This window comes from Narcine bancroftii, chromosome 1, assembly GCF_036971445.1.
Source record: "Narcine bancroftii isolate sNarBan1 chromosome 1, sNarBan1.hap1, whole genome shotgun sequence".
Lineage (NCBI taxonomy): Eukaryota > Metazoa > Chordata > Chondrichthyes > Torpediniformes > Narcinidae > Narcine > Narcine bancroftii.
Window position 1 is genome coordinate 441,092,120 of NC_091469.1, and position 12,576 is coordinate 441,104,695.

General features: G+C 39.0%; 1 protein-coding gene across 5 annotated transcripts in view; it reads right to left on the minus strand.

Annotated features, from left to right (window-relative positions):
* Window positions 1–12,576, minus strand: part of dync1li1 (dynein, cytoplasmic 1, light intermediate chain 1) — a 91,376-nt gene that overhangs the window by 9,986 nt on the left and 68,814 nt on the right. For 4 of the 5 annotated variants that reach the window (XM_069914404.1, XM_069914403.1, XM_069914405.1 and 1 more), the window contains one exon: window positions 11,777–11,884. In XM_069914404.1, the coding sequence (XP_069770505.1) occupies window positions 11,777–11,884 (108 nt within the window). Of the gene's footprint in view, window positions 1–7,280; window positions 7,321–11,776; window positions 11,885–12,576 lie in introns of all 5 variants that reach the window. The other variant, XM_069914402.1, reaches the window with a different exon arrangement.

A 12,576-nucleotide genomic window follows, 5' to 3' on the forward strand; every position in this document is an offset into this window, starting at 1 on the left:
AAAGTCCTAACCCACCCCTCCCTGGCAACTTCCTCTTCTCAAATGTCTTCCTCCAGATTTCTGATCTGATGAAAATGTAAGTACCTCTCTTCCTGCAAGATCCTGCCACTGAATTTTGAGGTTGAGCCTTAGTTATATGGTTACTGCGATCCCATTTTTTTGAATGACACAGCACAATAGGAGGCCCTTCAGATCCATGAAGCCCATGCCACCCAATTAACCTACCAATCCAGGGTGTTTTGGAGGGTGAGAGGAAACTGGAGGACCCAGGGAAAAGCCACACAGGTCAGGTGAAGAAAGTACAAACTCCATACAGACAGCGCCAAATTCAAACCTGGTTAGTGTTGCACTAACTGCGATGTTAACTGTGCTGCCCAGGTTTGGGTCAGCCTATTCGGATTCGTTATGCATAAAATTGCAAAGCACTCTACCTGATGCACTTTGGGAGATCAATTTCAAGAGGAAAATGTACAGTAAATGACACTGATTAGAGGGATCTTGAGATGCAAGTCCATAACTACCTGGCCACACAAGTGTATTGGGTGATAAAGTGCGTGTATGGCACACCTGCTTTCATTGGTTGGTGTGTGGAGTATTAAAATCAGAACTGCAACCATATAAAACTTTGATTAGGCCACATTTGGATTATTTTGTGCAGTTTTGGTTGCCGTATTATAGGAAGAACAAACATAGAGGATTTGAAAAGGGTGTGTGAGGTTCACCAGAATGTTGCCAGGATTAGAGTATATTAACAATAAGGAAAGGTTATTGTGGATACAAGGAGATTATTGTGGACTTTAGGGAGGCCGAGAGACCACCCACCGGCCTTCATTGGTGGGATGGCAGTGGACAGGGATGAGTACTTTTAAGATCAGGGAGTCCAAATATTGGAGAAGCTCTTCTACAGTCAGCACATCGAGGCAACCAAGAAGGCACATCAACAGCTCTATTTTCTCAGAAGCATGAGATATGGCAGGTTTTCAAATACTCTAATGAACTTCTAATGTGTACTGTATAATGTATGGTTGGTTGCATCATGACTTAGTTTGGAAATTTAAAGGCCTAGGAACACAGAAGGCTTCAAAAAGTGGCATATCTAGTCACCTCCATCACAGGCACCACCCACTTATCCATTGAAAATATTTACAATGAGATGCTTACTCAAGAAGGCAGCCGTCATCATAGAAGAATCCCATCATATTGGACACAATTTCTTCTCACTGCTCCCTTTAGGCAGAAGGTACAGAAGCCCAAAGTCCAGCACCTCTATGTTCAAGATCTGTGTTAAGAACATAAGAAATAGGAGCACGAGTAGGCCATCTGGCCCATCAAGACTGCTCCGTCATTCATGGTTGATCTGACCTACACCTACCTGCCTTTTCCCCACATCCCTTAATTCTCATACTATATAAATATTTATCCAACCTTATCTTAAATATATTTACTGAGGTAGCCTTCAACGGGCAGTGAATTCAACAGATTCACCACCCTCTGGGATAAGCAGTTCCTCCTCATCGATCCTAAATCTACTACCTTGAATCTTCAGGCTATGTCCCCTAGTTCTAGTCTCCCCCACCAATGGAAACAACTTACCTACCTCAATCTTATCTATGCCTTTCATTATTTTATATGTTGCCATAAGATCCCCTCACATTCTTCTAAATTCCATCGAGTAGTCCCAGATGACTCAATCTCTCCTCAAAGGCTAACCCCCTCATCTCTGCATCGCCTCCAAACCTAGTACATCCTTCCTCAAGTAAGGAGAGCAGAACTGTACACATTACTCCAGATATGGCCTCACCAGTATCATGTACATTTGCAGTATAACCTCCCTGCTCTTAAATTCAATCCTTCGAGCAACGAAGGCCAACATTCCATTTGCAATTCATACACAAGCACTCCCAAGTCCTTGGCAGCTTGCTGCAATCGTGTCACATTTAAATAATATTTTCACCTTCCATTTTTCCTTCAAGTGGATAACCTCACATTTACCAACGTTGCACGCTACCTGCCAGACCCTGGACTATTCACTTAACCTATCTATTTCTCTGCCGATTCTCTGTATCCTCTGCACAATTTGCTTTTCCACTCACAATGTTACCAGCAAACTTAAGTACACTACATTCTGTCCCTTCTTCCAGATCGTTTATGTATACTGCGAACTATTGCAGGTCAAGCGCTGTCGCCTGTGTCACACTGCTCACCATTGATTGCCAACCAGAAAAACACCCCTGTATCCCAAGTCTTTGCTTTATATTGGTTAACTAATCTTCTATCCATGCTAATACATCAGCCCCAACTCTATGCATCCTTATCTTCCTTAGGTCTTTTATGCTGCACCTTATCAAATGCTTTCTGGAAATCCAGATAAGCAATGTCCACTTGGTCTCCTCTACTGTTCTCGTTCTATCCAATAGATTCTTCTCTGTAAAACTCTAACCATAAAGTACTGCTGAACCAAAAGATTGTACTATTGTAACATCATTTCCTTGTATAATATGCAACTGTAAATATTTATTTCTACAACTTTTTATACTTATTATCTCTGTCTCATGGCATATTGTGATCATTTAATTTATATTACTGTTGCTGGTGCATCTTATATGTGGCTCCAGAAAGAATTCAATAAATTGTATTTATATATTTGATGATAAACTCTTATTAGTTGGGCGAACTTGGATTGTTTTCTCTCCCAGAGGCTGAGAGGTGATTTGATAGATGTATGTAAAATTATTGAGAGGCAAAGATAGGGTAGATAGAGTCTTTTACTCAGGGTGAAATATCAAATACTGTATAGCTTAAAGGTGAGAGAGAAATGTTTAAAGGGAGGCCTATTAGGCAAGTTCTTTTTATATAAACACAGAGGGTGGAGGGTGCCTGGAAAATGCTGTCAGAGTAAGTGGTGGAAGTGAATACAATGGGTACTTCTGCACAAACACAATTAATTGTTAGCACTAAAAATGGCCTGCAACAATATTCAAAATATATACTTCTCCAAAAAAATATACAACTTCCTTTTAACATGTTACAAAAATTCTGGGAAGACTTTCACATTAGATCTAAATTTCGCATGCAATTGGAAGCAGAATTTTTTTAAATACTGCTTAGAAAATACATCTACTTAACATACAGAGCATTTCTGTCAGTCACATACAGGTAACCCCTACTCTCCGAAAGTAGAATGTTCCTATGAAAACTTTTGTAAGTCAAAATGGCATAAAGTGAAGAAGCAATTACTGCTCGCTGCAAAATAAACACTGATCGCTATTTTCACTTGCCTTTTGTCATAAAAGCGAAAATCCTATTTGGATTAGCAAAAACAGATTCTAATGTTGGTCTTTTGTAAAAGTGAAGTGGCATAAAGCGAACTTTCAAAAAGCGGGGGATACCTGTATTAACTATTAATTTTCCTAATGCATGTCAATCAGAAAGCAATTCATGCTTAAAGCAAAATGAAAATGGGGGTGCTCAGCCATTGATGTGAACTTCACGATTCCAAAAGCTTAAGCAAAAACACTGACCTTAAGGAAGCCAACAATTTGCAGGAACTGTCACCACACACAGAACAAAAAAGCTAAAACAAGAATGTATTGGGCATTAGATACTAAATGTCAAATTTTAGAACTGGGAACTTAAATCTAACCTTTTAGGGCATTTGTTCTTGTGTTAACTTGCAATTACTGGATAAAAAAAAAGCAGTTTACCATGCAACAACTAATAACCTGTCACCACAAATGGAGGCATGTAGCAACAGATACAAGGGGAGCTTGGTATTCTTTCACATTACCTGTGGAATTCCAGTTGTGTTGATCATGTCAACTAGTCCAGGTCTGCTACCTTTGGGATTAGACTTTATCTGCCCTTGACTAGATGTAGAAATCCTGATGGCATTATTCAATGAAGCATGGGATATCTTGGATGTACTGGTCAATGTCCAATTCCCCCATTCAATTACATTAAAACAGAGTCATCTCCCATTGATGATTGGGAAAACTTTAAAACAGTGGCCAAACTGCAAGAGAGCAATTAGTTGCTGTAAACACTTTTGGAGCTTCACGAGATAATGAAAAGTGCCTTATAAATACAGACTCTTTCCTTTCATGTCCTTGAAGGCTATGAAAGCCTTAGGAAACGTGATTGCCAATCAGAAAAAAAAACACAACTAAATTCACTCAATAAACATTTATATCAATGGAAAGCAAAATAGTTGCCTTGTATTAACCCAAGTACATTATTTTTACCTATGAAAAGACTCGTATAATGTACGAGGACTGATGTGCAAACCCCATAAGTACTAGAACTAAACTATAATTGCCTGCTGATTGACAAAGCTGTAAAATTGGAATTAGAATTAAATAGCCATGTAAACTTTAAAAGTGGCCCATTCTAACCCCCCCCCCCCCCCAACTTCCACATTCGACACATCATCCTCTGATATTTCTGCCAGCTTCAGCATAATTCCACCAGAGCCACATCTTCCCCTCCTCGACCCTATCCGCTTTTCCCAGAGATGAGTCTCTCCAGACTACCTGGTTCGCTTTTCCCTGCCCACCCATCCTTCCATGTGACTAGACACTTCCCACTGTAAACACAGAAAGTGCAAAACCCATCCCTATATTTCTTCCTTCACCTCCATTCAGGGCCACAAAGGTGAAGTCAGGGTCAGCGCCATGGGGGTGTGTGGGGGCATTCGCAGGCACTGACCATTGTGACCCTGCACCCACTCGTAGCCATTGCCATCCCCCCACCCGCAGCCTAGCATCACTAGCCCACAATATAAGTCGCGTGTTTGTCTGTTACATTGGAGGGAGAGGGAAGGGGAAGGTGGTGGTGGCAGTGGACAGAGGTTTATTGTAGGCAGATGGGCAACATCCCTCCTCCCCCCCCCCGGCCCCTGGCTGAGCGAGTTTTCAATGTTGGATTGTGCCCCCTGCTAAGACTTGTTCTGGCACTGACCCTGGGTGAAGCAGAGGTTTGGATGCATATTGTCCAACCTAATCAGCTGTATTTGATGTGGCCTCCTCTACATTTGTGAGACCAAATGCAGATTGGGTGATTGCTTCACCAGACACCTGCACTTTGTGGATATATAGAAATCCCAGTAGTTAATAGATTCAACTCTCCTCACCATTCCCACACAAATATGTCAATTCTTGGCCTCATCCAATGCCAGAGAGAGGCCAATCATATGTTTGATAAACAACAAATCATATTCCTCCTGGACAGCCTTCAACCTAATGATACACACAATGATCTTTCTAATTTTATTTAATTCCCCAATTCTATCTGGTTTCACTGTTCCCATTTCTTCTTCATGTTCTCCTATTCTTACTTTTCTAACTTTTTCTCCCTTCCGGTGGTCTCTTCATCTCTCCCACTTTCTGTTCTATACCCTATCAATCCTAGCTAGCCCCTATCCAACTTATTTTCCCCCTTGATATACTTAATTTAACCCATTCCTACTTCAGTCTCAATAAATTCCCGACTCGAATCACTGACTGAACATTCAGAGTTCTTCTAGCTTCTTATTGTTTGACATGACGAGGTAGCTGTAGTACATTCAATTCCTGCACGTGTGGGTTTACATAACAGCTCTTCCTATTTTCAATCAAAATTAAATTTATCAATAGACAAATGGAGTTGCTATACTGATAGTTTATTCTGAAACATGGATCAATTTTTGAGAATCAGCAATCATTTAACCCATTCCCTCATTAATGTAAGGACAATGTAGTAAAACTACAGATTTTTTTGAGAAATTTACGGTTGTTAATTTTAATTTTCCATTTTGAGAAGAATACCCTATCCTAGCTAGCATCAACACATTCTTTACCTGGGCCAAATTCAGGAATTCATCCATCTTCTCTCTATAACTCATCAAACTTAAAAAAGATTATTGTTGTAACCTATTAAGCATATTTAATGGAAACACGTTTTCTAAAACCCTCTGCGATTGTGCGGTAAGGTTGTTTTGTGTTCAAGTTAAAACCAATTATTAATCTAGTTAGATTTGCTTCAGCAGTTGATAGCTATTAAAGATTGTATCCGTTCATGAATGGATCACCAATGTAAATCCCCTGGGATTATTAACAGTTCCTTGCATAAATTCGCTAGAGACACAATCTTCCATTTACATTTTGAATGGACCTCCCATTAGTATTGATGCCTTGCACTGTTTATGTACTTTCTTTCTTTTATACAAATCCTTGAACAACTTGTATCACACTGCACTATTGTTTCATTGTAACACTGTTTTTATTCTTGCATACCTGTAGAGGTTGACTTACCTGGAAAGCACACAAAATATTTTCTATTGTATCTCAATATACATGACAATAAACAATTCAATTATACAAAGAATCATAGATGAATTAGGAATGTTTATATGAAAGCATTGATAAATTTAGACAAAGGGAGGAATTGGTCCATTTTTTTTATAGATACCCTTCAATCTCAATAGTCCAACAGGATACATTTTGGTGGGGGCAACTTCAAATATATGTAATTGCTCAAGGTTCAAACCAAACAGGTTTTGATTCTGGAGCAAAGCAGGTTGCAGGAGTGGGTGGCAGTCATAATTCATATTTTAATGACATGAGTTGGATGACCAGAGGAAAAAAAGATGGTGATAACTTATAGTTGTGGCATATATAACAAACACTAGAAATAATCATTTTGGAAAAGCTCAAAATACTTATCAAGAAATATTGTCTTAGATTTTATTACTTATGACCCCTTGTATTTTTATATCCTAGATCATTAAATAAAGGAAAGTGTGTAACAGAGTGGCTGCATTACATGCTCATACAAAAATATAGAGTGGATGGACGAGTTGGTCTTTTCATATTTTCCTGACCTATTTAGGGCTACATTCAGTTGAAAATAATGGCTGTAAATTGGGTTGAGCATTAAACAGCAGTAGATGACACCTGTAGATTCATGTGAAGTGTTGCTTCACTTGGAAAGACTATTTGTGCCCCAGAATGGTGGTGATAAGGGCAGGTGAAAAAGTAGCATTTCCTGCTGTCACAGGGGTAGGTACCAAGGGGGCGATTGGTGGCAAGGGAAGAGAGTCACAAAGGGAGTGGTCCCTGTGGAAGGCGGAGAGGGGAAGATGTGCCTGGTGGTGGGATCACGTTGTAGATGTTGAAAATTGTAGAGGATAATGCAGGTAGATCGCCAGGAGATGATGGTTTCCCCATCAAATTTTATAGAAAATTCAAAGACCTTCTAAAGCCCCTCCTTAAGAAGGTGGTAGATCAGGCAGTGGAGACACATACCCTCCCGGAGTCTTTTTCAACAGCAATCATTATGGTGATCCTGAAAAAAGACAGGAATCCATTGAAACCCTCCTTGTCCAGGCCTATATCATTATTGAATGTAGACTATAAAATTATAGCAAAAACATTGGCCAATAGGTTGGCAAAACATCTGCCAAAATTAACAAACCCGGATTAGGCTGGATTTGTTCAAAAGAGGCAATCACCAGATAATGTAGTTAGATTGCTTAATATAATACACCTGGCATAGTCGGGGAGGATCAAGGAGTGGCCTTATCCCTGGATGCAGAGAAGGCCTTTGATAGATTGGAGTGGTATTTTCTGTTTAAGATACTGGAGAAATTTGGATTGGGTCAAACATTTATCAATTGGGTAAGTACATTGTATTATAAACTCCAGACTAAAATCATCACAATTGGGCAGAGGTCTCCAGTGTTCCCACTGTGTAGATCTAGCAGGCAGGGCTGCCCACTGTCCCCAGCTCTGTTCATACTAGCTATTGAACCTCTGGCGGAAACATTCGGTAGGATCCAGACATAAAAGGGTTCAATGTGGGCCAGGTGGAACACAAAATCAACCTGTTTGTTGATGATGTGTTAGTGTATTTGACAGAACCTGGGGGAGGGGTTCATTGACAAGACTGAGGACCATTCTGGAGGATTATGGGAAGATCTCTGGGTATAAGGTTATGGATAAATGCAAAATTATGCCTTTGTCAAAAGGAGATTATAGACCCTACCAACGGGAAAACCAATTCACATGGCCGCAGGAAGGCATTAAATACCGAGGGATAAGAGTGGATAAAGACCTTTGCAATATATATAAATTATCTCCCTTTGCTCCGGAAGATCGAGGAGGACCTGGCTAGATGGAAAACGTTGCCCATAACGTTGGTGGGCAGAGTTAACTGTGGAAAAATGATACCAAGACTACAATATCTTTTTCCAAATGCTGCCCATTTCATTGCCCCAATGCTTCTTTAAAATGCTTAATGGATGTGACAGAAACTTTTTGTGGAATGGTAAGGTGTCTAGAATTTCCATGGAAAAGTTGACATGGGAATATAAATTGGGGATCTTAAAATTGCCAGATTAAAAAAAAATACTACTGGGCATCCCAGGCGAAGTTTGTTACCTAATTGCCCTTTTTTGGGCAGAAATCGGATTACATGCGGTAGGAGAAAAGATAACAGGAGAATTTATATACAAGTGCGATGTTAAATTAGCTTCAAATAAAGATAACCCCATAATAAAATGTATGCCAGACATGACAAAAAATAAATTGATGTATTGGATTGAGGGTGGGATTATCTCCTAAAACATCCTTGACCCAGAACAATTTAACCCATAACTCTGGGCAATAAGATCCTGGACATCTGGGTCCAGAAGGGGATCAGGTGTATTGAGGATTGTTACCATCAAGGGCAGCTCATATCATTCGAGCAGTTGAGGACTAAATATGAGTTATAAAATAGAATTTTCTTCTGCTTTCTGTAATTAAGATCTCTCCTAAGGGACAAACTGGGACCAACAATGACTCTGCCCATCTTTAGTGATATAGAGTCCCTAATTCAAAGGGGATTGTGAGTAAATTCATCTCTAGGATGTGTTCCATAATGCAAAGTGAAGGCCCAAAGTCAGGCTTACATCAGTCAAGAGAAAGATGGGAGTCATTCTTGCGCATAACAATTGATGAACAATGGTGGGAAGATTTGTGTTTGAATAACCTGACAGGAATTGTTAATGCCAGATACATGCTGGTCCAATATAATTTTTTGCATCAGTTATACCTCACACTGATAAAATTACACCAGTCAAAGCCAGAAATATCAGAAATGTGCTTTAGGTGCCATGTGGAGGTATGATCCTTTGTGCTCTCCACCTGGCTGTGTACGAGGGTGAGATCCATCTGGAAAGACCTTGGGGACACAGAAAAAAATTACAAAAGGTGAATTTTCCACAGGTGTAATGTTCTAGGGAACATTGGGGAAGTACAGATTAGACTCCAAACACCAAATTCAGTTTGTGAAGGTGGCCTTGTAAGTAGCCAGGAAGTGGATAGTGGTTACGTACAAGTCTGACTCCCAGCTAAATATCGCACGATGGAATATGAAAATACAGGGTCGTATTCTCCTGGAGAAAATCACCTACAATTTACGAGAGATATGACACAGTTGTTAAAGTGTGGCAACTGTATCTGAGACATAGGTGCACAGATATAATTCACATCTCACTCCCTCCCAAAATAAGAGGAAAGAAACAATCTGTCCCAGCAGGTAAAGGATTATGAAATGGGAATGCAGCACAGAGAACGTGTTTTTGCCCCTACCTGTTTTTATTTAATATCCGAGGTCCTCTGGCTTCGAGGAGGATCATTGTCTTTGTTGGTATTTAGGTGGTTTTTATATATTTGTATTTCTATATTTTGGTATTTGTATACTTTAATGGACAAGGAGGGTGTAAGGAGGGGGAAGTAAAGACTCTGTAAATCATAGTACATGCAAAGAGAATGTAATATTTTGTCTATTGGATTTGCATGAGTCTCTGGAAAATCAAAAATAAAAGTTAAAAAAAAAACCCCTACATTTTGGATATATTCAATTAATTGTGCTCTGAATGATTTTTAATTTAGAGATACACCACTATAACAGGCCAATTTGGCTCAATGAGTCCGTGCCACCCAATTTACATCTCATTAACCTACACACTGGTGTGTTTTTGAAGAGTGGGAGGTAACCCACACAGACACAGGAGAACGTATAAACACCTTACAGATAGTGCAGGATTTGAACCATGGTCCGGTCCCAATCGCTGGCGTTGTAAAGGCAAACCGTTACGCCAACCATACCACCCTTTTTAAATTTTAAGTCAACCTTCTTACTCTCTACCATTTTACACAAGGCAAATTCATGAGAGATTAGTTGCTCAACTTGTATAGATGTAGATTTTAAAAACTGATTGAATTCACACATTTTTTGTGATTATTCTCAATGATTTTATGACCTTCTTGTTAATTAAACTGCCGCTTTCTTAAAATTATAAATTTAATGGAACTCACACTATATCTTCTAATTCAGATTTAACCATTTTTCAAGATAGATGCATACTGTTGCCAGTTTCATACACATTCCTTACCACATTTACCAACACTGTGAAATGATTAAAATAACAATAATTGCAATTATCCCATGCCCAATATCTCAGTGAACTTCTGCATGGAACTCTCCAATACATCATTGTTGCTTCAACGAGTGACCAATAAGCTTACTGGGAATTTTAGAGCACAAAGAATTTTTGCATTCTCCATTAATTAAAAGCAACTTGCACAATCAAGTAATTCCAAATGTGAGCATATTGTGGGTTTTAATGCCTAAACTCTTAGAAACTTCTAGATGGCAAGGAAATTATCTTGTATCTAAATGAAATTCAAACCCATAAAGTTTCAAATGCTTCAGCAATTCACTGCATCTGACAATTGCTGCCACACGTATCAGTTTGTGAAACATGAACTTGAAAAGAAAAGGGGAAACATACCAATGGGACAGCATAAATAGAACATAGTAAATATTTTACTGGGAGACAAAGACGATCCCTTATATTAGCTTGTATGTGACGTTATACCCAATATAGTGAGAAGGCCTTGAAACAAAACAGGCCCAGGTGACGCAACAGAATTTTATTTAATTTGAGACAGCTTCTTTTTGCTCTGAAGGCTGAAACAGAATGGATTCTAACAACCAAGAGATGTAGTCAGTAGGGATTATTAGGAGCAGATGTGCATGGAGAAAGCATTGTGGTTAAAAAGAAAGAAAGACTGATGAAGACTGGCATGTAATGAGTCAAAATAAGGAAAGTTAGCAACTGTATCCAGAAGTCCCTGCCTCTTATTTTCAGCCCAGCATAATCTGTTAGAGGAAATTAGCCAGTCAAGCGGCATCAATGGGAGAAAAAGAATGGTCGATGTTTCGATCCAAAACTTTTCATCAGGACTGAGGAAATTTAATACAGAAACAAGGGCCCCACACAGTATTGGCAAAATCAGAGCTGGTCAGAGGCAGAGTACTGACAGATGTCAGATAAAGGGAGAGAGAGGTGCAAGGAGTATCCCTTCAAATATGTGGATGGATGATTTGAAAGAGAGCTGGGAGTGAGAATTTAAAAATAAAATATTAGCAACTTCCCCAGCGTCTCCAAATGAGCAACATCTTCACCATGTCTGAACAGTGATCAGGACTTGTGCAGGAAAATTTTAAAACAGAAGAAAGTCACTTAAACTTTTCCTATTTCTATAAAATCTAGATTTCTAAATCCCACAAATATTAACATTTTAGCCTAATGCATATAAATATTTTTTGTTTGAAATTTAAACAAATCTTTTACAATGTTATTTATTTTGCACACAATGCAGTTTAATAAAATATACCATTCAAAAATAGTTTCAAAATGCAAACCCCATCAGTTACAACATATTAAATAAAAGATTTAATTACTTATCACCTTTCTTTACAGAACTCTGTAAATTACTAGAACCTCCACCAGGAGAGACGGTTTTTTTGCTCAGAAGACTGTTAAAGAAATTTGCCAGAACACCTTCACTTGCAGCTCCTGCAAGAACAAAATACAAAAGAAGACCATATTCTAAATTAGAATGTAAATTTCTAAATCAGTAAAAACAAGTTCATTCAGAACACAAAATGCTGGAGGCACTCAACAGGCCACGCAGCATCTATGGAAAGAGAAACAAGTGTTTATAGCCCCTTTCACACTGGTACCTCGTCCCAGTAATTGATGGTCAATCTACCAGTTAAGTGTGAAAGTTCTTTAATTGGCATGCAGGCATCATCAGATAGGAAGTATCATCCCCAGCATCTGATGACGCTTGTGTGTCGATTAGCCCAGTGTGAAAGGGACATAGGGTATCCTGGGATAAAGTAGTGACACGTTGATTGCATTTTTGCGTGAGTGCAGGAATGTGAAGGAAGCAAAAGATTAAAAAGGTATAAATTTTGTAACCTGTATAAAGCTTTATAAAGGTCTAAAGGATTGTGAGAAAGTTGCAATGGGAGAGAGAGATGGCAGACTGCCAACACAGAATTCTGTGTGGCAGAGAAACTCGTTCATGAATGCCACATGGAATTCTGGAACGGCAGGTTTGCTATCACTCTTTCCCACAGTCTTTATAAATTGTGTGACTATACATTCTCACATTGCTTTATAAAATTATCAAGGTCAGCTCAACAACAGGGGCTGAAGAGCTCATACTGTGCTGTACATTATGCTTAAATTATATTATAATT